The 26037-nt window shown below is 45.5% G+C and overlaps 1 protein-coding gene across 2 annotated transcripts in view; it reads right to left on the minus strand.

Annotated features, from left to right (window-relative positions):
* EEIG2 (EEIG family member 2) overlaps positions 1 to 25759 on the minus strand; it is a 44843-nt gene extending 19084 nt beyond the window's left edge. Inside the window, exons 1-8 of one of the 2 annotated variants that reach the window (XM_075322192.1) lie at positions 25463 to 25759; positions 23898 to 24378; positions 17143 to 17263; positions 16024 to 16053; positions 15412 to 15528; positions 8777 to 8823; positions 7838 to 7941; positions 7650 to 7745 (exon numbers count right to left, since the gene is read on the minus strand). In XM_075322192.1, coding sequence (XP_075178307.1) covers positions 7650 to 7745; positions 7838 to 7941; positions 8777 to 8823; positions 15412 to 15528; positions 16024 to 16053; positions 17143 to 17263; positions 23898 to 24046 — 664 coding nt within the window. In that variant the 5' untranslated portion in view covers positions 24047 to 24378; positions 25463 to 25759. Of the gene's footprint in view, positions 1 to 7649; positions 7746 to 7837; positions 7942 to 8776; positions 8824 to 15411; positions 15529 to 16023; positions 16054 to 17142; positions 17264 to 23897; positions 24379 to 25396 lie in introns of both variants that reach the window. The other variant, XM_075322191.1, reaches the window with a different exon arrangement.
* Positions 25760 to 26037: the final 278 nt, after the last annotated feature.

The following is a 26037-nucleotide window of genomic DNA, read 5'->3' on the forward strand; positions in this document are numbered from 1 at the left end:
TGTACTGCAGCTACATGTGCAGAGCAGGAGCCGGCACTGGCAGCGCGAGAGCGGCGGAGGCTGGTAACGAAGGTAAATATCGGGTAACCACCTTGGTTACCCTGGTTACAGCTTACCGCAGCTGCCAGATGCCGGTTCCATGCTCGCTGCTCGCTTCATTTCGTCGCTCTCTTGCTGTCACACACAGCGATGTGTGCTTATCAACGGGAGAGCAACAATAAAAAAACGAACCAGGGCTGTGTGTAACGAGCAGCGATCTCACAGCAGGGGCCAGATCGCTGCTCAGTGTCACACACAGCGAGATCGCTAATGAGGTCACTGCTGCGTCACAAAAAGCGTGACGTAGCAGCAATTTCGGTAGCGATCTCGCTGTGTGTGAAGCACCCCTAAAGCCTGTGTTTTGTATATACAGAGCTTGAGAAGCGACACTACTGTCACCTCTGTAGTCAGCTCTGCTGAATTTCAAAGGAATGACAGTAGACAGACCAGAGCTAAGTTAGGAATATTTAGGGTTTTGCAGAAAGCAAAGATCCTACAGTTATGGGGGACACATTTTCTGCACCATGATTCCAAGGAGAATAGCATGCATGTCATTACATAGCTGTGCAGCCTGAGCATCAGCCCCAAATTAATATTGGTCAGATGGATTCTTGCACCCATGCTCCACTATTGTAAGGCTATGTGCGCAGTGTTTTTGCGCGTTTTTTTGGGTGCGTTTTTGGGCTCAAAACTGTATTACTTTGCTTCCCGAGCAAAGTGTATGATTTTTCATTTTTGCTGTCTGCACACAACTTTTTTTTTTTAAGCTGCGTTTTTGAGCTTTAACACTAGAACTACTGAGGTAGTCATTTTGGCTACTTTGCACTATGTATTTCTATATAGGTGTCATGAGTCCAGTAGTTCTAGTGTTAAAAAAAAAAAAAAAAAAAATGGACATGTCAATTCTTTCCTGCGTTTTTCTGTGTTTTCCCCCCATGCAATGCATTGGAAAAACGCATAAAAATGCAGAGATAAAAAATGCTGCAAAATGTAGCCAAAAACGCACCAAAACGTGGTAAAAACATATGCGTTTTTACGTGTTTTGCCGCGGGTGCATTTTTATGCGTTTTAGGCGGCCAAAAACGCAGCGTCAAAAAAACGCAGCGTGCGCACATAGCCTAATACTGTACTGTGCGACACCCCTTAATAAAACACGCTGCGCAGTCACAGGGAGTTAACCAGATTATCAGCTTTGTCAACAAAGATAATAAATGCCTGGAGGATACTACAGGCTAAAGATCAGATTTCAGGCACAAACTCCATTTTGGATTTGCCTTGGGCTACAGATGAGAGGCTATGCTCTGGATAGAAGCCTGATAAATCTGCATTCCTCCATTAAAGTTATGTTTCCATGTCGTCGCAATGTTCAGCATATGTGCCGATGCTAGAAGCAGCGTGTATATTAACAAGAATGGAGACCAGGGTGGAAATACACTGTAATCAGATTGGCACGTCCATGGGCATTTATGAGATGCCGCAGGCAATATGGCACGGCTGTGGGCACGGCAGCAGTTACATGTTCATTTGTAAGAAGTTTAAGCTTCAGGCAATAGTGTTATCGCAGCACAAAGGCAACGGTCAGAAATCAGTTCGGCACCAGACAAAGCCAGGGAGCACGGTTATTGGAGGAACCGAGTCATAGCCTAAATATACAGTCGTGGCCAAAAGTTTTGAGACTGACAAAAATTTGGTTTTCACAAAGTTTTCTACTCCAGACGTTTTACCTCTTTGTTCAGATGTTTCTATGATTACTAAGTTACAATCATAAGGATTTCATACGTTTTTACACTTTCATTGCCAAATACATCAAATTTATACAAAGACTCATTATTTATAGTGTTGACCCTTATATAAAGACTTGTGCCCTTTCCCCGCTGGCAGCTGGATATCAGCTTCTGGGCCAAATCCTGACTGATGACAGCACATTCCTCTCTAATTAGTGCTTGGAGTTTATCACACTTTGTGTTTTTGTTTGTCCATTGTAAGGTGGTCAATGGTAAAATCCTGGAGGGGAGATATATTTCACTGAGGTTAATAACTTCAGTGATGTGAAACCCAAAAAAAAGTGAGCTCCAGCATACTAGGTTCTGAGAGGGTTAATTGACCATGACAAGGGTTGGGTTTTATGTGAACAGTCAAAAAGATGCATGGAATGGCTGTTGACATATCTGCACCCTAGGGTGTGAGCCAGCAGGTAAACGTAAAGGCCACGTCTCACTAAGCAACATCGCTAGCAACATCGCTGCTGAGGCATGACTTTTGTGACGCAACAGCGATGTTGCTAGCGATGTTGCTTAGTGTGACATCCAGCAACAACCCGGCCCCTGCTGTGAAGTCGCTGGTTGTTGCTGAATGTCCTGGACCATTTTTTAGTTGGTCTCCCGCTGTGAAGCGCACATCGCTGTGTGTGACAGCGAGAGAGCAACAACTGAATGGGCAGTGAGAAGGGAGCCGGCTTCTGCGGATGCTGGTAACCAATGTAAATATCGGGTAACCAAGACGCCCTTTCCTTGGTTACCCGATATTACCTTCGTTACCAGCGTCCGCCGCTCTCATGCAGCGAGTGCCGGCTCCCTGCTCCCTGCACACATAGCCAGACTACACATCTGGTAATTAACCCGATCTGTACTCTGGCTAGGTGTGCAGGGAGCCAGCGCTTAGCGGTGTGCGCTGGTAACCAAGGTAAATATCTGGTTGGTTACCCGATATTTACCTTAGTTACCAAACGCAGCATGCTTCCACGCGTCACTGCTGGCTGGGGGCTGGTCACTGGTTGCTGGTGAGATCTGCCTGTTTAACAGCTCACCAGCAACCCGTGTAGCGACGCTCCAGCGATTCCTGCCAGGTCAGGTTGCTGGTGGGATCGCTGGAGCGTCGCTTAGTGTGACGGTACCTTAAGGCCTCTGGAATCACTTGTTCTGTGTATGGAGGTAGCGGATCTCCATAGTTATGCTCTTGGGAGAAGAGTAGAACCCTGTATTTGCGCGGGCGAACCCTGCAGCTACATGGACTGTTTGGTTGTTTTATTTTTTTTATGCCAGAATGTCTGTTTTTTGTTTGTTGGGCTGGTTTATGTAGTTGAATAAACCAGCTGAAATCTAAACAAAGTATTCCTGTGTCTACCCTTAACTGCAGCTGAGACAGCAAAATCCTGACACCAGACACTGAGCATTAACCACACAAAAAAATAACCTAAGGCTACTTTCACACATCAGTTTTTTGCCATCAGGTTCAATCCGGAAAAAAACGGGTAAAACGGATCCAGTACCGCATCCGTTTTTTCCCCATAGACTTGCATTGTTACCGGATTGTACCGGATGGCTTTGCGGTGCATCCGTTTTTTTCCGGATGCGGCAAAATAAATAAATGCGGCGGCCGGAGGCAACGTAGCTTGCAACGTTTTTTTGTCCGGCAAAAAAAACGCATCGCGCCGGATCCGGCGCGATACGGCGTGTTTTACAATAGAAGCCTATGGACGCCGGATCCGGCGTAATGCGGTAAAAAACGGATGCGGCCGCCGGATCCGTTTTTGTTAACTGCGCATGCACCAATGTAATTAACAAAACGGATCCAGCCAAAAACCGGACGAAAAGGATGCAAAAACGGATGCAAACCGTATCCACCGGATCCGTTTTTTAACGGATCCGGCATAACGGATCCGTTAAAAAAACGGATCCGGTGGATACGGTTTTCACTTTTTTTTCAGGATCCGTTGGATCAGGAAAAAAAAGGACTGTGCCTGAATACAGAAAACTGATGTGTGAAAGTAGCCTAAGTCCTCTGCAGTCCAACCCCTGTGCGTCCTGCAAAGTTAGAAGGGGGAATCATCACAGATTCTAACTATTTGGGACATCTGGAAGCTGGAAGAATGGATAGTCCGAAAAAAAGAAAAGGTGAGCGCTACCATGAGTCTTGTGTCATATCAACAGTAAAGCTGGGTTTACACACAAACTTTCTAGCGATCCCACCAGCGATCCCAAACTGGCCGGGATCGCTACAAAGTCTCTGGTGAGCAGTCAAACAGGCAAACCTGGCCAACGACGCAACAGCGATCCGCACCTGCAGAGCGACCTAGCTGGTTGTTGGGGACGTTGTAAAGCAGCTTTTTGAAAGGGAAGTCGCTGTAAAGTCCCCTTTACACACTGAAACTTTCTAGCGATCATGCTGCACAGCGGGAAACAAAGGACCTAAGAATGGTCCTGAACGATTTGTAGCGATCACAACTTCACAGCAGGGGCCAGGTCGCTGATGTGTTTCACACACTGCAATGTCGCTGGGGAGGTCGCTGTAACGTCACAAAACCGGTGACGTTACAGCGATGTCGTTTGCGATGTTGCAGTGTGTAAAGCCACCTTAAAGCCTCCCGAGAGCATCCAAATGTGGGTGCTTTACATCTGTTGAGCGGGCACACTCACAATCTTGTCTTAAATCACTGCCAGGAATAAAGAATAGGAGAAACACATCCTCCAAAATCAAGAAGTCCTAACGATCCAGGAGCAATTTGGTGATAAGCAATGCTTTTTCCACCAAGAGTAGCTCAGAGAACAAAACATCAAAATCTTGGTTCCTTGGCCAGGAAATATCCTAGGCCTCAATGCCATTGAGAACCTGGGACCAATCCTCAAGAACCAGGTGGATTTAATTAAAAAAAAAAAAAAAGGAAGGTCAGTGCACCCCACATAGGTCCATGCTGCCTATTTTTTTCTAACGAGTAGCACTTAGACCCAAAATTCGGTGGTGTGAACAAGCCCTAAGGAATGTAGATAATTGGATTCCTGGCCATTAGCAACCTATGAAAATATTTAGTAGGGTAACGGCGATGTTCAGCAGGGAGTCACCGGAACGAGGAATTTCTTGCACAAGAGATGTAGAAATAGCCTTTTATACAGTTTACTCCTCACATCATACGTGAAATATTTCTATGATAAGAGCTGGAAATAAACATCTCCTTATCTGCACAATCTGGTAATGAAATGTTCCAAGAGGTTAAAAACGCCACCTTTCCCTCCTCTTAGGAGTCGCTTTTATGAAACTTTCAATCGTGTTATTATTTATTTTATTCTGTGCATTTGTTTTTTATTGTAGAAATTTACAGCAGTTTTTACAACTTTTTGTTAATGTCCATCTGGTTGCCACATGGCGTCTCCTCAAAGCCTCCTACTATAGGCAGCAGGTAACCTATGATTTTTCATCTCTGCATTATGACATCCTCCAACCATCACCACTTATTTTATCTTAAAGATGTACGATTTGTTATGGTGACTTTACATCATTTAAAGTGGAGAAGAAAGAGGAATCTTAATTATTTTAAGGTGTAATGGCAACAAGGCTAAGAACAGAAGCAAGAGCCTGGATCAGAGGTTTAGTGACTAGAGTTGGTGCAGCTCTATTTGATCAACCTGATCTGTCAGCCACGTCAGTACTCTCAGGACAGGAGCCGCAAGAATGGCCTCCTACCGGATGGCATCTGCGGCTCTTCTTTTGATTAGCAGGTCTGGTGCGAGGTCACAATACAACACTGATGATGAGCCAGGCCTGTTAATCAAGCGAAGAGCCGCGAATACCATCAGGTAGGAGGCGATTCTCACAGCTCCTGCCCAGAGCCAACAGATTACCGATCGGGTCAGTGGACCAAGTGTGGCACCAACTTTATTAGTGACTTCTCCAAGTCAAAAGATCAAACAATTAAACAAAACAGAGATTTGTCACTAAAGAAATATTTCTACTGCAGTATAACATTCTATAAACAGAACGGCTCAGTGGTTAGCACTGTACAAAGGACAGCACGGTGGCTCAGTGGTTAAGCACTGTATAATGGACAGAACTGTGGCTCAATGGTTAGCACTTTATAATGGACAGCACAGTGGCTCAGTGGTTAAGCACTGTATAATGGACAGCACAGTGGCTCAGTGTTTAGAACTACAGTCTTGCAGTGCTTGGGTCCGGAGTTCAAATCCCACCAAGCATAACATCAGCAATTAGTTTATATGTTCTCCTAATGTTACGTGGGTTTCATTCAAGTCTCCGATTTCCTCCCACACTCGAAGACTAGTATGAAATATAGACTGTGAGCTCCAATAGGGACAGAGATGATCACGTTTGTAAAGCGCGGTGGAATTAATGGTGCTATATGAAAAACTAAAAGATGACATCATGTAAGGCATGGGTCCCCAACTCCAGTCCTCGAGGGCCGCCAACAGTGCATGTTTTCAGGATTTCCTTAGTATTGCACATGTGATAATTTAATCACCTGCACAGTTGATTCCAACACCCATGCAATGCTAAAGAAATCCTGAAAACATGCACTGTTGGCGGCCCTCGAGGACTGGAGTTGGGGAACCCTGATGTAAGGAGTGATGTGAGGTCACTGGTGCAGCAGAACACTACTCCTTAGGAGCTTTACAGTACGCTCCCACAGGCGCCAACGCTGCACTTTTTGCATTAGGATTTTTTTTTTTTTATAGTACTAGTGTTGTAATACTGAAAATGTTTAGAAATATTAAATTCTACAGCACGTCAGTGTACGCTGCAGATATCACAGTGCATTTCCATCCTTTGCAATTGAAAGAGCCTAATGTGCGCTTATCGGAACCCTTTCACAATATCTGCAACAGTAACATTACCTCCACGAGAAGTAGTTAAAAACAAAAATATGAGAAATCAATGGCGCTGCTGACTTACAACCGGATTCAGGATAAAACAAGCAAAGTGTTTCGGCACTGGAGCGACTCCTCCCTCAGTAACAGGGACATAAAGTATATTCATAAGGAAAAGGAAATGACATCATGGGGTGAGGTCAAAGGTGAAAACAAAACAAAGAAAACACAAAAATAATTTATAAAACACCTTTGGTTCCAATCAAATCCTAAGTTCAAATCCAACCAAGCATGTTTTATAAATATTTATTTCTCCTGACCTTTGACCCAACCCCATGACATTTCCTGATTTATGTATATAAATCCCTGATGTTTCTTACTGTAATATGTAACATGTAGCCTGTAGACTGCAGACATGTGAATCCTCGCAGCCCGCACTGTCAGGATTCTCTGGTGCGGTCACTGGGCGGTCATGTGAACACAAGAATACAGATTTGTATTTTCCATGACACATTCAGACTAGACGTGTGCGGCCTTCTGCAATACAAGTGAATTAAGAGATGTCACACGTCTAGTCGGAATGTGGTGGAAAGCATGCACTTCTCTGCAGAAGGTCCAGAATGGAAGTGCTCAGTGGGAACAACCCCTTAGATTGGGACATATGCATCTTATTTTTAGGCAGGGAATCCATAGTCAGAATGTTTAACATCTGAACTTTTGTTTCATATTTCCCCCTTAAAGGGGTGAAATCTGCAATGAAATATATGCCACAGAGATACATTCAAAAATCTGAGTCAAAGGTCCATATTTGTTCAGAAAAATCTGCAACGTGTGGAAAAGATTTATAAAACCTCATCCAAACCCATAGTACCATAAACTCTTGCAGGTGTTACCTGCAGCAATCCACTGATGAATCAGAGGCCCCATTATTTCTCCATATTGGGGAACAGACTCACCCCACAGGGAGGCTAATGACCAACCCTGCATTATCCTTATCAGTAGATCAGCTTGTACCTGATGCTTTAGATTGCTGGCTGGCGTAACTTGACGTCCTGGAATGTCCACATGCTCCAAGCTCGTCAGGAACAGAAGCGCTCTTTGATGAAAGGTCTCAAAATAATATAGATATACATAACATTAAAAACAGAACACAAACACACAACAGTCGTGTAATTAGCAAGGCAATTAAACGTTGTACATACCAGACACTCCCAGGTGCAGTTTTATCGTCTCTCGTCCTTTCCGGTCTTCATGCAAAGAGTCAGAATCTCCAGGGATTGCAATGGAGGTGGCAGTGGAAGGAGCCCTGGAGGCCAAAGAAGACATGGAGATTGCTGATATATGCTAATCATGGATCTCCGATCAGTTACCAAGAGATGAAAGTAGGTGCTCATAGGATCTTTATCTCCAGAGAAATTTCAAAAAGATGCTTCTTTCCCCTATAGCGACACTGCCGAGGAATATAACACAGGTAATGGCTGGGGGTCCGAGCAACGAGACTGGGCCACCCTTCTAATAAAAAGGCAGACTGCGGCAATTTTTAATATTTTTCTAAAAAAAATTGTATTATATTTTTAGATTTTTTCATTCCTTGGTCAGTGACTTTGACAGTGACTATCACTACAGGGGGGGTCTTGGAAAATATTGATAAACCCCTAGGGCTAAATTTAAATTGTCACAAGCAAAAATAAAAAATAAATTGTTTGTCAAAATGATACCTTCGGGCAGCCTTTTTATCCATTTTTGACATTGCAAAAGTGATAGAGAAAACTGAACTAATTGAGCCAAACATGGATATAGAGAATGTATGGGCTCGTTTTTTCCCCACAACTAATGTTGAGCTCAATGGGGGATGATCACCCTCAAATTAGACTTGACTACATCATGCTGCGAGTTTTTTCTTTTTCTATTCACACACATCACGTGAATTGTGCCACTAATGTATTATTCTGGCTGTGGTTGGTCCGTCATGCACATGGAAGGAAAAAAAACACAGTCTGAACTGGGACTAAAGCTGCATTTACATTACTGATCCTTGGTTTAGATTTTGGTTGTTTTCACATAACTTATGGACATTTCTATCAGTTTAATAATCTTCATCACAATATAATACAATATACAATGCATTAGGAGTAACTCACGTTTTAAAGCAGGGGTCGCCGGACATGAGCTGCATAGAGATTCCAACCTACAGGCAAAAACCGGGAAATATAGAAAAGCAGGTCAGAAAGGTAAAACGACAAATTTCCATCTATGCAAAGGTATTGTAGCATCACAAGAGCTGTGTACACAGCAAACGTTTCCGAAAAGCAGGTCCTGACGGCCTATTATGTGCCCAATCACATTAGTGCGCTTCTTCATAAAACCAAATAAGATCCACAGGAACTTTGTGACTTAAAGGGGTTGTCCACTACTTTTATAAAAATTATTTTAAGGGCAGGTCCACCTTTACAACTATATGTGTTCTGGTTTCAACATGTCTAAAATAAAAAATGAAGACATTTAGCAAATGGCAGGGCAGAACTATTTGCAATCTTGTTTATTTTTGCTTTGGATGTGATTACCTATAAAATCAGGCTCAGACTGGCCCCAAGGAGAACAGGTAAATCTGCCCGTGGGCCACTGTGCGGGAATGGGCCATATACCCACTTACACGAGCCATATACCCACTTACACGAGCCATATACCCACTTACACGAGCCATATACCCACTTACACGAGCCATATACCCACTTACACGAGCCATATACCCACTTACACGAGCCATATACCCACTTACACGAGCCATATACCCACTTACACGAGCCATATACCCACTTACACGAGCCATATACCCACTTACACGAGCCATATACCCACTTACACGAGCCATATACCCACTTACACGAGCCATATACCCACTTACACGAGCCATATACCCACTTACACGAGCCATATACCCACTTACACGAGCCATATACCCACTTACACGAGCCATATACCCACTTACACGAGCCATATACCCACTTACACGAGCCATATACCCACTTACACGAGCCATATACCCACTTACACGAGCCATATACCCACTTACATGAGCCATATACCCACTTACATGAGCCATATACCCACTTACATGAGCCATATACCCACTTACATGAGCCATATACCCACTTACATGAGCCATATACCCACTTACATGAGCCATATACCCACTTACATGAGCCATATACCCACTTACATGAGCCATATACCCACTTACATGAGCCATATACCCACTTACATGAGCCATATACCTACTTACATGAGCAGTAGTTGGCACAATACGTGAATGAGGGTAAAGTAAATATGTCCATGCAGCTGAACAGTGGCCCCCAGAGTCAGTGATTTTAGGTGGCCCCTTGGAACCCCAGTGTGACGCTGCCTATAATCCTAAACAAATGGTTGTGAAGGAAAAGCTTTCATTAAAAGCAGCTTCTAATCTGCTGTGAAAAAAATGAATCATTGTGAATCATCATCCCATGTATATTTACATAGTTTTACTAAGGATAGATTTATAAAAAGGACCCAATTCATTTTTTCTTTTTTTTTTTTTTTGAGGGGGGGGGGGGGGTTGTGATGTTTATTGCACCAAATTCTTCAAAATGTTGCATCTAAGTTTCTGAATTTTGTGGGGAAAAATAAATAAATAAATTTAAAAATGCTCTTTATTTTCGTCTTTAACTCGTTTTGCAACTTTTTAGCACAAAAAGGTCGCACGTTCGGCTGAAAAGTTTGAACACAAATATCCGGGGTGCGTGAAATCTCTCCAGGTATCGGGGGCAGCTGAGGAACCTTTGTGCAAAAATGTTGCACCTTTTTTTACAAAAAGTTGCAATTGATGAATTGCCTGAAAACTCCGTCCTCAAACAAAATAAAAAATACAGTAAAATAAAAACCAGGGGGACACAAATAAAAGCCATTATAAAATACACAAATGAAAAAGTTTAAAAACGCCAAAAGACAGACAAAAAAAAAAAAATGGCACAAGTGCAATAATTAATTAACTTTATAAAATGCAGTAAAAATCTATCACTTAAGGCCGCTTTACACACTGCGATATCGGTACCGATATCGCCATCGTGGGTACCCGCCCCCATTGGTTGTGCGATACGGGCAAATCACTGCCCGTGTCGCACAACATCGCCCGGACCCATCACACTACTTATCTTCCCTGCGACGTCGCTGTGACCGGCGAACCGCCTCCTTTCTACTGCAGCGTCACTGATCCGCCGCCCAATAGAAGCGGAGGGGCGGAGATGAGCGGGACGAACATCCTGCCCACCTCCTTCCTTTTGCATTGCGGGCGGGAGGCAGGTAAGGAGAGGTTCCTCGTTCCTGCGGAGTCACACGTAGCGATGTGTGCTGCCGCAGGAAAGAGGAACAACCTCGTTACTGCTGCAGTAACGATATTTGAGAATGGACCCCCATGTCGCCGATGAGCGATTTTGCACGTTTTTGTGACGATGCAAAATCGCTCATAGGTGTCACACGCAGCGGCATCGCTAAAGCGACCGGATGTGCGTCACAAATTCCGTGACCCCAACGAGATCGCTGTAGCGATCTCGTAGCGTGTAAAGCCCGCTTTAGGCTACTTTCACACATCAGTTTTTTGGCATCAGGCACAATCCGGCTTGTGCCTGATGCAACGGATCCGGCGCAGAATATAAAATAACGGATGCGCGGGATCCTTTTTTTTTTTACGGATCCGGTATACCTGATCCTTCAAAAAACGGATCCGACGCATCCGGGTTTGCATCCGTTTCGTCCGTTTTTTTGCTGGTTCCATTTTTTTTCAATAATGCGTAGTTTAAAAAAACGGATCCAGCAGCCGCATCCGTTTTTTGCCGCATTACGCCGGATCTGGCGTCCATAGGCTTCCACTGTAAATCACGCCGTATCGCGCCAGATCCAAAAAGAGGGAGGAGGAGCGCACCACATTTAGACAGAAGTATCCGGATCCAGCGCAATGCTTTTTTTGTCAGAGACAAAAAGGTTACAAGAGACGTTCCATCCGGCCACCGCATTAGCCAATTATGCCGGATCCGGCAAAAGCCGGATGCAACGCAAGCCCATCAGGCACAATCCAGCGCTAATACAAATCAATGGGGATAAAACGGATCCGGCGCAGATCTGTTTTATACGTTTTTTTCCGGATTGTGCCTGATGGAAAAAAACTGATGTGTGAAAGTAGCCTTAGCAAGGTCCACAGAAAATGGCTGCATAAACTTGCTACAATTATCACAGAGAAGCCCGAACTCACATCCTGTTATTCTACTAGTAAATGTAATAAAAACAAGCTGGTGAAACAATGGCGAGCGCTGCACTCTCTGTCAGGAGCTTTTAGGAGTAATACATTCTGATCCCGTCCCTCCCGGATGAGCGTGAAATCTATAACGGCAACAGGAACGACTGCAAAAGTGTTTATTTCCCAGAGCTGTAAGTGCATTAGCCAGGAAGAAGCCGATTTAATAATTCACAATGATCCCTCGGATAGGCTGCGATTACCCTTCCCGGAATGATGTGGATCTTCTAGACGCGGCTTGGCCTGCACAGAGCAAGATCTTCGATTTCAGCTTGTACAGCAATTTACTCTATTAGACACTGTATTCAACAGCTAAATAGAAGTGGAGTAGAAGGTTTTACTAAAATGGCTCTTGTTCGAATATTAAAAAAGGTCTGTATCTGCACAGAACACTGTAGAGTCATAGAAAAACCATGAATACTTATTCCAGGCGTGACCCCATCCAGACCCATTACAATACATAATTCATCATCTACCGCAGCCTGCTGAAAGGGGATCGGTTACTGGCAATGACCTGACAGACAGCGCAGGAGAACATCGGATTAATCAGGCAGGATATTAGCATTTCTATAAGAGATCGCACTACGGGAAAGCGCAATCTAAGATCAGATGGGAAAACTTTCAAAAAGGATCATATAGCCATTCTAATATAGATTTTCAAAGCAAGTACTCCAGCCTCATCAGGAGATCAAGCAGATTTGCAGGATCATAGTCCACATAGGTACTCATCCGAGACACGAATGCAGGGGACTACTAATCATGACAATCACAAGATGCCGGCATTCCAGTTCCGCTGACTTACACTTTCTGGTCCAGCTGCCATTGAGCTCCTCATAAGGACCCAGGCCCTTCCATTCGTTTTGCCTAACTCTACTCAACAGGTCTAACTGATTTATTTAAAGGGTTTATCACAGGGGAAAATGTACTGATCACTGGGGTCCTAGGCCTGAGAACGGGGCACTGGAACAGGCTCTGCAGGGTCATCTTGGAGAGTGGAGGGGCGCATGCTTCACTGCCGCTCCATTCATTGTCTATAGAGCTGCTGGAGAAAGCCCAGTACAGTGCTCCACTATACCCAGCAGGCAATGAATGGAGCAGAGGTCCTGCATGCACACCTCCATTCAGGAAGGGGCTCTGCACTTTACATTGGATCACTAGGGTCCCGGCAGCAGTCAGTCAGACCCCTAGCAATTAGTAAGTCATCCCCTATCCTATCTTGGGAATACCCCTTTAATGTACAGTGTGCAACTGCATAATGGAATCTGCCGACATTCCAATGATTCACAAATAAGGAAAGTTACACCTAAGAAAAAAAATACTATAAAAGATTTCTGGCGATTATTAGAGGATTTGGACAATACCGGACTATACATATCCTATTCAGCCACATGGATCCCGACTATGAGCCGAGAGAGCCCGAAACTCAACAAGTGCTGGACAGTAAAGCATTTATCCTACAAACGATGTCACCAAGGAATGGATGTAACATGCACATATCCCTTTGGTCGTCACTATCGGTATGTGTCACCGGTGATGGCCATTTCACAACCTGTATTCTCGTCTTCTGTCATCTATAATGGATCTGTCTACAGTCTTAATGATGACTACATGAAGCGAGCGTCAAGTTCACATAATAATTGCAATTTATATCACGTTAATTCCAAGCAATATAATAAGCCAGTTACCCTCTACTTCTATATACTGGATAAGATTCCGCTGGCGGATCACTTTACATTCTATAGATTGTGTCGCAATTGCAAATAAACGTTTATATACTATAATAGTAGCATCTTTGATCCAGGCCTTACTATTCAACTTAAAAGGGAATTATCAGCAGATTTTTGCTATATAATCTGAAGACATCATGTTGTAGGGGTTAAAACACAGATTTCAGTGATGTGTCGCTTATCCCGCTCTGTACTGTTTACCAGCAATGTTTTTATTTTTTAGCTTCAAAAGATTACTATTGCTGCAGCAAGAGGTCAGCTAGTCCAGCACATCCCTTACTGTCATTAGCAGCCCACAGTCTATAGACATTATGCATAAAGAGTCTGGTGTGGGCAGGAGCAACTCTCCCAGCTCTGATGCATTGCTAAATCTAAAAACTCTGATTCTGTTACAACTGCTGCATCCAGTAAACTAAGTCATACATTGTTGGATTCAGGGTCTCTTTCCCTACATCATGTAGTTCTCCGATGAGGTAGCAAAAGTCTGTTGAAAGATTCCCTTTAAAAGGAACCTGACAGCTGATGGATGTTATCTGACCCATGGGTAGCATGTCTCAGACACTGGTTGTATGATCTCAGCTTGGTATATTTGATTCTGAAACACTCACATACTTTAAAAGTTGCCAGGAACCATGCTGCACGGGATTTAGTCAGACAGGTTTCGCCCCGCCTCCTCCCCATGAGTGACAGGTCTGTCCCTGTATGCATACATAGGAAGAGACTCCTCAATCAAGGGGAGTAGGGGGGGGGGGGAGGGAGAAGCTGACGGGGCCCCGCCTTTCTGACTAGTCTCGAGTTTTTCGCTTTCCAGTGTTTTTTTCTGAAATGCCGAGCGTTTAATAGTCAAACATACCTGGCTGAGATCATACAGACAGTGCCTGCTACATGCTGCATGTATCAGCTGTCAATTTACCTGTAAAGGGGAATTTCTAACAGTGAACCTTATTGGATATCCGCCGGTTTATCACTGACTATGCATCATGGCTTATCCACTGATAGATGCGGGACTCACGTATGTGAAGAACAGGCATCCTGTGACCCTTATGGTGAGTTGAACGCAGGCCAGCACATCCAGGTGAAAAGTAAAGAGAGAGCAGGCCACGTATGTGTATCGTGGATATGGAAGTTATAGACACGGCTGAGTCGCTCCCATATGCACCCACTTGTTCTTTAATTCTCGGGCTCACCCTTTGGGTCAGGAGATCCCCGTACTTCAGATAATGGTCTCAGAGGCGGGCCTGGGTCTGTCCAATATCTCTGGAACATCCTGTGGATAGGTCTTAGAAATACTCTTGTAATATTTGCCGAAGATAATACTAAAGGATAAATTCTCCTAAACCTACATATAATGCAATAAGAAGTACACGCTGCCCACTGGAGACGCTAAATTTAGCGGAGATTTGGGTTCTGCCCAATAGAGTTAATAGAAACTGGCAAGAAATGCTAAAGTGGAGCTCTGATACCCAAGCCGACGTCACCCAGTAATGTGATAACGCGCAGGACTGGTTCTGTGCGGAGCCGGAATGTAATAATCCATAAGGTCAGCACATACAGTGCAATGGAAATCATCTCAGTACAAGGAAAAAGGACTGCGGAAACGGCAACAAAGCTCATTGTCAGCAGAGTTTAGGGTGTATGGGCCCCTGGTTTTTGGTATTGTCTAGTCCTCCATTTATACAAGTATCATAGCACAGGACACATCAGTGCTGCAATGGCCGCTACTAACCTTTAGGATAGAGTTATCTTGTCTGGTGTTTTTGGTGTCGTATCCTTCTAATAGGCATCGCCGAACGGTGTTACCAGATCCAGCAAACTCCGCAAGGTTCAAGTCTGCAAATCCGAGCTATAGAAACAATGGCACCATGGTAAGAAGAAAAGCAGGAGGTTCTACAGAAGTATTCATATCATCATATAATAGCAGCTGATTAATAAATGTAGGGAAAAAGCCCCAAAAGAAGCAAAATTCTAGACATACTGGACATCCCTGGTCTCCTCACATGGGGAGGATCCCACTTTTGGACCACTTTAGGCGGTGGGTCCCAGATGTGCATTGACTGATGGAGAAATCAGATTACAGTGCTTGAATGTCTCCATCACTCCCATAGACTCAGAATGAAGAGGGAAAACCTGAATTCTGGGCACTAAACTCAAACTGGGCTCTCTGGACCACCGATCGTGTGACCTGTGATGGAGCTGATGGTGGACACCCAGAGGTCAGCAATTTGTCAGCTATCCTGTGGATTTGTAATGGGTTATGATTGTAGGACCACCCCTTTAAATGCAAATAAAAGGAAAAAAAAGGGGGGGGGGGATTTTTGAATAGTAATAAGCATGTTACCTTTGCGTAGGCTTTCCCGCCTTTTAGCTCCTGAAACAAATAAGAGACAAACACCAGTGAATTAAGACTTTGCTCACAGCACGAGGGCCTTGTTCACACATTCCCCAGGATATTCGGGGAGCTGTCACTATCGACAGAAAGGATAGTACAGACTACAGAGCTATTCCTGCTGTCTGAATAATGGACACGACAGAGACCCCAATGAAAGTGAATGATGTCCATGGTTCACCATTATATACGACGGACGTAGTCTGAAAGGGATACTCTAAAGTTTGGAAATTCTTCCCTATTTTTATGAGAGGGGCTAACTTCTCAACCATTGGGACCCCCACTGATCCTAAGAACAGAGACTCTGAAGAGCCCTGTGTGAATGGACTGGTGGTCGATTATGTGCATGGCCACTCTGTTCATTCTAAAAGGGCAACGGTCACCATGTTTTTTGCTATGTTATCAGAGCAGCAAGATGGAAAGGCAAAATCCTGATTCCAGCGATGTATCACTTACTGGACTGTTTGTCGCAGTTTTAATAAAATCCCTGTTTTTTCTGCTGTAGATATAGCAGTGGTCACAGTGCTGAGCTGTGTATAACCCCACACACACTCTTGATTGACAACTTTCTGAGTACACTGTACATTGTCAGCAAGCTGCCCATCAGTGGGGTTACAGAGATTAGTTGGCCTGCCTAGCAAGCGATACCTAGTCCTGCAGTGATGATCTCCTGCGGATAAAACACTGACTGTATTGAAGCTACAGCAAGCTCCTGAGCAATTGACACAACCCTTAAATCAGGCTCTCTTCCCCTACATTATGAAGATCTCAGATTAAATAACAAAAACCTGCTGACAATTTTCCTTTTAACAGCCAAGCTCAGTACTCAACCTGTCTTCGGAACTACCATAAAAATGAATGAAGCGGAGGTGAACATGATCTACCACTGCTCCCTTCACATGGGGCTCCTTAGAGCCGTGGTTCTTGGGAATCAGTCGGGGTCCCAGCTGTCAGAATCCCAGCGATCAGAAAGTTACCCTCCAACCCACAGATTGGGGATAATGTCCAAACTTGGGAATATCCCGTTAAACGATCCTTCCTGCTCCATCATGTCAGTGGTGAGAGTCTTACCTTGCGCACAGATACTCTGCAGATACAGGGGTCCAGGATACCGGAGGCCGCGCTGGCACTCATCTTACACATGAACGAAAAACATTTCTTCCAGTGGACACTGTTCGCTTGAACAACCTCTCTGCAAAAAATGAGAAATTAAAAAAAAAAAAAAAAAAAGTACTGGAATTTTTTCTCTAATCTCAGAAAACCTTTCTATGTGGTGACTAACGGGCTTAGGATTTTGTTTTTTTGCATGAGATGAATGGGGCTCACACACACCTCTGAAACCCAAAACCGGCCATTTCCCACACAAACCCATACCCGAAGCCCAAGGTCCAGGTAATTATGTCCTTACTGATCCTTCCATCTGACACCTTTATTGAGTGATGGACTCCAGTCATGTAATAGAATATGGAAATGGCAACGTGAGGAGGGACAGTCGCCAACATGGGCGTCAGGCGCGGCCGATATCCCTAATCAGGTTGCCCAACCTGTTATTGTGCCAGGCTCTGACAGACAGGGCAGCCTCCTCTGTCCCTCAGAGAACTCATTTTACTGCTTTTTCCCCCTGTAAGGAGCATGGCCAATAAGACACAGGTGGTCCCCCAAAGCTGGCCGCAGATAATGGAGTGGGTCAGCGCCCCCCATATCGTCATCCGGTGGCAGATGTGGGTCTGGCTTGTTTTGGTCACTCGTGGCAACAAAAATAACACTGCTTATGTCGGACATGACTAGAGAATCTGACTCATCGCTTCCTCCAGACTCAGACTTCTCCTCAGAGGAGCTCCATTGTCAGCGTCGGCCCTGTGGACACGAGACAGTCACACACCACAACACTGCTGCTGCCCGGCAACCACAGGCTTTTATCATGGCGGCTATTCTTCATTTCCTTCCTTAAAAACTGACAGATTCTTTGAATAACGCATTCCACATTTTATATTATATTGTATTATAAGGCCGGTTTCACAAGTCTATCTTTTTTGTTTATGTGAAAAACAGAACAATTTTGTGTTTTGGACCCGCCGCGTTTCATCAGTGTTTGGTCAGCGTGTCCCTTTTTAATATCAGCGTTTCATCAGTTTTTCTCATAGCAAAAAAAACAAAAAAAAAAAAAAACACAATGGAGGCTTCTCCAGCTTGTCAATCAATCAGTGCTAGAATACGACTAGTATGCCATCCGTGTGCTGTTCAAGTATTTCACGAAAATCAGATGTGTAAAAGGGCCAAATTCTTGGTAAAACCCAAAGTCTAGAGATTAAAAAGGGGTATCCCCAACTATAAGATCCTATCTCAATATGTAGTAGGTGTAATAGTAATATTATTAGCAAATCCCTCCAATTAGAAATGTAGTATAGTTCTCCTGATATAGCCATGTCTCTTACCTCATGTGCAGGGCATTGCAGCTTAGGTATCCATGGTTACTACCACTAGCAAATAACTGTCACTATAAGAGTGGATGTATCCATGGAAACCTAAGCTGCAATGCCCTGCACACGAGGTAAGAGACTTAGCTATATCAGGAGAACTACAGTATATCACAAAAGTGAGTACACCCCTTGCATTTTTTGTAAATATATTATATACTGTATTTTCATGGGACAACACTGAAGATCTGACCCTGTGATACAATGTACAGTAAGTAGTCAGTGTACAGCTTGTTTAACTGTAAATTTGCTGTGCCCTCTAAATAACATAACACACAGCCATTCATGTCTAAACTGCTGGGAACAAAAGAGAGTCCACCCCTATGTTAAAATAGCCAAATTGTGCCCAAAGTGTTAATATTTTGTGCGGCCACCATTATTTTCAAGTACTGCCGTAACTCTCTTGGGCAAGGAGTTCACTAACCTTCACAGGAGCCGCTGGATCCTCTTCCATCCTCCAGGACGACATCACTGAGCTGGTGGATGTTAGAGACATTGCGCTCCTCCACCTTCTGTTTGAGGAGGCCCCACAGATGCTCAATAGTGTTTTGATCTGGAGACATGCTTGGCCAGTCAAACGCCTTTACCCTCAGTTTCTATAACAAGGCAGTGGCCGTCATGGGGTTGTTTGGGGTCGTTATGTTGGAATACTGCTCTGTGGCTCAATTTCTGAAGAGAGGGGGGGGGGTCTGGGAATCATGCTCTGCTGCAGTATGCCATAGTACATGTTGGCATTCATAATTTGCTCAAAGAACTGTAGCTCCCCACAGCCGGCACCATTGATGCAGCCCCAAGCCATGACACTCCCACCACCATGCTTGACTGTAGGGAGGACACACTTATCTTTGTACTCTTCTCCTGGTTGTTTCCACACATGCTCACACCAATCTGAAACAAACAAGTCGATCTTGCTCTCATCAGACCACAGGACATGGTTCAGTTCCAGTAATCCATGTCCTTAGTATGCTTGTCTTCAGCAAACTGTTTGCGGGTTTTCTTGTACATCATCTTTAGAATAGACTTCCTTCTGGGATGACAGCCATGCAGGCCAATGTGATGCAGTGTGTGATGCATGGTCTGAGCACTGACAGGCTGACCCCCTCCCCTTTTACCTCTGTAGTAATGCTGGCAGCACTCAGAAGTCTATTTTCAAAAGACAAACCCTGGATATGATGCTGAGCACATGCACTCAGCTTCTTTGGTCAACTATGGCGAGGCCTTCTCTGAGTGGAACCTGTAAACCGCTGTATGGTCTTGGCCACTGTGCTCTGCACCTCAGTTTCATGGTTTGGGCAATCTTCTTATAGCATAGGCCATCTTTTTGTAAAGCAACAATTGGTTTTTTCGGCTCCTGAGAGATTTCTTTGCCATAAGGAGCCATGTTTACACATCTCTTCCCCATTCACATCTGAGACCTGGTAACACGAATGAGTCACATGACACTGGGGAGCGAAAATGGCTAATTGGGTACAATTTAGAGGTGTACTCACTTTTGTTGCCAGCGGTTTTGACAATAATGGCTGTGCATTGAGTTAGAGGGCACCAAATTTACAATTTGTTATACAAGCTGCACACTGACTACTGTACATTGTATCACTGTCATATTAGTGTTGTCCCATGACAAGATAGAATACAATATGTACAAAAATGTGAGAGATGTAGTCACTTTTGTTATAATATATATATATATATATATATATATATATATATATATAAAAAAATAAATAAAAAACGCTGCACAAAAGCAGTGTCAGATTATCTGATAAGTCAAGCCCATAGATTTTCTCGCCAGTCTTGATGAGGTGTGTACGCCTTTTCATGAATCGGACGCATGTGACGAGTGGTGTGCACCTCCATGATCTACACCATAAGTCATACTTTAGTCATTAGAAGAGTTTGGCGCCATGTCCCTGCTCCACTCTTTTTGCCAGACATGAAAGAAACTGGAGTGAAAATGCCAAAAGTCACAAAATTTTGCAAAAACAAAAAACCTCCAAAAAAATACAAACTGATCTGTCTAATGCCTCAGCCAAAGGACATCGTTTTTTATCGGTTTATTTGATTACATATAAAAATCCTTTAACCGGGGGATTTTTTTTTTTTATATCAAATAGATGACAAAATTTATATAACAGCTATATAAGGATAAAAGTAAAACTGGACCTAATGGGACTAAAGGGTGCTTTACACGCTGTGACATCGCTAACGATATATCGTCTGGGTCACGTCGTTAGTGACGCACATCCGGCGACATTAGTGACATCACAGCATGTGACAGCTAGGAGCGACGATCAACGATCGCAAAAACGGCAAAAAACGTTGACACGTCGCTCCTTTTCATAATATCATTGCTGTTGCAGGACGCAGGTTGTTCGTCGTTCCTGCGGCATCACACATCGCTATGTGTCTTTACCTGCGTCCACCGGCACGTTCCGGCTGCTCATCTCCGCCCCTCCTCTTCTATTGGACGGCCGTTTTGTGACGTCACTGTGATGCCGAACGCCCCTCCCCCTTGAAGGAGGGATTGCTCGGCGGTCACAGCGAAGTTGCAGTGCAGGTGAGTGCGTGTGACGCTGCCGTAGCGATAATGTTCGCTACGGCAGCGATCACCATATATCGCACCAACGACGGTTGCAGGTGCTATCGATCGCGACATCGCTAGCGATGTCGCAGTGTGTAAAGCAGCCTATACAGATATAATAGACATGTGCAAGAATAAAAAAGAAGTGCAAAAGTAATGTTAACCAGCATAATTTTTTCAGACGAAAAGAGGATTATTTTGATATAAACATATTGGATCTCTTTTCCAAATAGTTTGTGAATGGCTGACGTCTTGTACATTTTTGTGACATTGTGCAGGTATATTGGTGAGCGCCTCTAGCGATGAGCGGGCACTACCAAGCCAGGTGCTCGGTACTGGAGACCAGCAGGTTGGATGCCCGGCCTTAGGCAAACTAAGTAAATGTATCATGAGGGTTCAGACAGCTTGAGAATGTGCCCGCCTTGCCAAGGCACAGGTTATAACAGGAAGGGCTGTGTTACTGACAGCTGCCCCTTGAGAGAGCTTGTGCTTATATGAACAAACCGCTGCAGTGTAAAGCATGGCAAACTAAAGAAATCTAGCTCAAGTCACTTAAGATATAGGATATGGATAATAGACTTCCTTGCATATCTATGAGACAATAAGTTATAAAGTGCAGTGCAACCTAAAAGCCAAATGACATACCTGTCCTTTTTCTTCTGGGAGCATTGAAGTGGACAATGCCAGGACTGACTGCCGGTCTCCTGACCAGAATGTATAGTCTCAGACTAAGGCCTCTTTCACACGTCAGTGATTCTGGTACGTTTGTGCTTTTTTTTCTACGTACCAGAATCACTGACATACACAGACCCATTATAATGAATGGGTCTGCTCACACGTCAGTGATCTTTCTCTGCACGTGTCTCCGTGCGGCGTACCCGCGTGTGCGTGATTGCCGCACGGAGACATGTCCATTTTTTTCTGGCATCACTGATGTTCCACGGACCATGCAGTGGTGTGGTCCGTGAAACACGTGCCAGAAAAAAACGTGCATTTAAAATAATAAACATTTTAACTCACCCGGCGTCCAGCGATGTCCTCTGCAGCCCGTCCTCCCTGCTGCTTCTAAGCTGGCTGATTACTGTCGCACATCTTAATGATGCGCGACACAGCCGACCCGGAAGCAGCTGCTGCAGGGGTCACCGCCGGCCGGATGCTGCACCGCGGGAGGATTCAGCACCACGGACAGCGGGAGCGCGCACAGGTGAGTTGATTTCTAAGTGCAATCACGGGCCACGGAGAACGGAGCCCGGATTGCACTTAGACAACCCACGTGTGCCGTGATTCACGGCACACGCAGGGACATGTGCGTGTTTTACACGCCAGTGAAAAACGTCTGTGTTTTTCACGGACGTGTGAAACGGGCCAAATAGAAGGCTGTAAATTGGGGTCAGGAGATCTGCAGTTAGTTCAGGCTTTGTGGTTCATGAATTCCCCCTTATGACCCTGTTCAGACTGACCACTTTCACAGTGTGGGGCACAAATATTTCCATATAGACAAAATGCTTACAGACTGCTACAAATAATGCCTGGCTACAGAAAAACAGCCCCTGGGGTGGACCACCCAGACCCAAGGAATACAGTCCCACCCCAAGAGGAACACAGGTCATACTGGCCACCAGCTATCCAGGAAAAACTGAGCGATAGCCCTCGAGGAGCCTACACAGAATCATAGAATGAGCAAGACAAAACAATCACTGAAATCAGTGGAATCCTAGGTGCGTTGGATACCTGGCCTTGGTATTTCCCTTGTCATATCCTTAAACTTGTCAAAGAGTTGGATATTGACTAAAAGGGCCACTTAATATGATGGTTATGGTGGTCTCCTTAAAAAGAGCCACTCCTTGGCTAGGTCCTTCCCGGAGGAATATCTGACTATCTTCTGTGTCGAGACTCCTAACAGAGGCTCCACGGACCTTTTTTGATTTGCAGAATCATAGAATGGTAGAGTTGGAAGGGACCTCAAGGGCCATCGGGTCCAACCCCCTGCGAGTGCAGGCTTTCCTAAATCAATTGATTGAGAGCTGAATACCTTCCATGGTTGCCTGTTCCTCTCTCCGACTGCCCTCACCACCTCCCGTGGTAGCTTGTTTTAATCTCGGACTGCCCTCACCACCTCCCGTGGTAGCTTGTTTTAATCTTGCACTGCCCTCACCACCTCCCGTGGTAGCTTGTTCCAATCTCGGACTGCCCTCACTACCTCCCGTGGTAGCTTGTTCCAATCTCGGACTGCCCTCACTACCTCCCATGGTAGCTTATTCCACTCTCGGACTGCTCTCACTACCTCCCGTGGTAGCTTGTTCCAATCTCGGACTACCCTCACTACCTCCCGTGGTAGCTTGTTCAAATCTCGGACTGCCCTCACTACCTCCCATGGTAGCTTATTCCACTCTCGGACTGCTCTCACCATCTCCCGTGGTAGCTTGTTCCAATCTCGGACTGCTCTCACTACCTCCCGTGGTAGCTTGTTCCAATCTCGGACTGCCCTCACTACCTCCCGTGGTAGCTTGTTCCAATCTCGGACTGCCCTCACTACCTCCCATGGTAGCTTATTCCACTCTCGGACTGCCCTCACCACCTCCCGTGGTAGCTTGTTCCAATCTCGGACTGCCCTCACGGTCAGAAAGTTTTTCCTAATGTCTAATCTGAATCTCCTTTTAAATTTCATCCCATTGCTTCTTATACTTCCTTGTGCTAATGAGAATAGGGTAGTTCCCTCCGCACTTGCTGATCCCTCCCCCCCGCTGATGGTGGTTGCGGTCTCTCACCTGGTGGACTCCACACTGAAGCTGCCGCCATCCAACAAGCGGATCTTACAAAACAGGATCCCATTCACAAAAGGAACCGATGACAGTTCATCCAACTCAAAGTCCACCCGGAACTTAAATTTCTTCTTTTTCATCATCATGAAAGCCATAAACTGGACTCAGGAGGCCACAGGATGGTGGTGCCACGCTGGACACAATGACCAAACAATTATTTCCAATACTTGTGATGTGTGCACTGTCGTGTCATTGGCTGCACCTTCCTGCGATTGCCGTGTGGGGATCTGAGCAATGGGAAAAGTTTTCAGAATGCCAGTTATTTCCCAGGAAGACTCAGTGTGAGGGCTCGGAGCTGCCCCTGTCCCGTAGACTTCCTTTATCCGCCCGTCCTGCCGGATCCAGAAGGTGACGGCATTATGACGGTCTCCAGGTTCTGCCAGATCCATTTACAGCCATAATCCGTCTTGTGTGCAAGGATCCAACCCTGGAAAATAAGAAGGATCTATGAGCGCTCAGTGTCCGGACCTATGGGGAATCAGGTGCACCCCAATACCTGACCTGGGAGAGGCAACTGCAAAATTATCAGGGTACCCCGCCCTCCTGCACATGCACAACCTAATGTCATCTAATGATGCATGTGCAATGGACACAGACTGACCCCTTGTCACACAGCCTGAGCCCATGTATGCTGCCTGAGCCCATGTATGCTGCCCGAGCCCATGTATGCTGCCCGAGCCCATGTATGCTGCCCGAGCCCATGTATGCTGCCCGAGCCCATGTATGCTGCCCGAGCCCATGTATGCTGCCCGAGCCCATGTATGCTGCCCGAGCCCATGTATGCTGCCCGAGCCCATGTATGCTGCCCGAGCCCATGTATGCTGCCCGAGCCCATGTATGCTGCCCGAGCCCATGTATGCTGCCCGAGCCCATGTATGCTGCCCGAGCCCATGTATGCTGCCCGAGCCCATGTATGCTGCCCGAGCCCATGTATGCTGCCCGAGCCCATGTATGCTGCCCGCGCCCATGTATGCTGCCCGCGCCCATGTATGCTGCCCGAGCCCATGTATGCTGCCCGAGGCCATGTATGCTGCCCGAGCCCATGTATGCTGCCCGAGCCCATGTATGCTGCCCGAGCCCATGTATGCTGCCCGAGCCCATGTATGCTGCCCGAGCCCATGTATGCTGCCCGAGCCCATGTATGCTGCCCGCGCCCATGTATGCTGCCTGCGCCCATGTATGCTGCCTGCGCCCATGTATGCTGCCTGCGCCCATGTATGCTGCCTGAGCCCATGTAAGCTGCCTGAGCCCATGTAAGCTGCCTGAGCCCATGTAAGCTGCCTGAGCCCATGTATGCTGCCTGCGCCCATGTATGCTGCCTGAGCCCATGTAAGCTGCCTGCGCCTAAGTATTCTGCCTGATCCCATGTACACAGCTGGGGATCGCACTCATCCAGCTGTCCATAGAAGCACTGCCCCGTACACATCCGTGCAGAGCTGCCTGACCTCAGCGATCTATGAAGCCCGGGTCCATCATGTAGAATCAGTGCCCCACTCTCTCCCCGGCTGTACCTGCTGCTCCTGTTGTTGCTCAAGTCGTTTCCTTCGTGTCCCGCCCGGATCGCTCTGATCTTTCTGTCCTCTCTCGGCTTCCGTATCGTCTGTGTGTCATTTACAAGGCGTTGTCTCACTGGTGACCTCCGCTGGCTAAAAGTAGGGTTGCAAGCTCCAAATCCTTTATCTTTTCTTTAGTGACACCTAGCGGCGTTCTCGGGTAATGCGAAGAACGGATGGTTCTTGAGCAGAGCGAACACTCCGCAGTGGAAGTAGGGCGACATCTAGTGGACACAAGCTGATAAGTAAACGAATTTCCCAACTATTGGATCGTGGGTTTGTTGCAATTCTCTACTGTGCTGTTACTTTATGACAGGGGTGGGGAACCTTTTTTTCTGCCGGGGACCATTTGGAAATTTCTACCTACCTTCGGGGGCTGCACATAATTATCAGCTTGAGAATTACCCTAATATATTTCGTCAAACAATTAATTAACTCACCCCTACACCCCTATTGTGGTGGCTGGAGCTGCTTCTCTTTGGTGCGGCTGTGATGTTCGGTGATATTGATCATGTTGCTTCTCACAACTGCTT

Source organism: Anomaloglossus baeobatrachus, chromosome 8 (genome assembly GCF_048569485.1).
Source record: "Anomaloglossus baeobatrachus isolate aAnoBae1 chromosome 8, aAnoBae1.hap1, whole genome shotgun sequence".
Taxonomy (NCBI): domain Eukaryota; kingdom Metazoa; phylum Chordata; class Amphibia; order Anura; family Aromobatidae; genus Anomaloglossus; species Anomaloglossus baeobatrachus.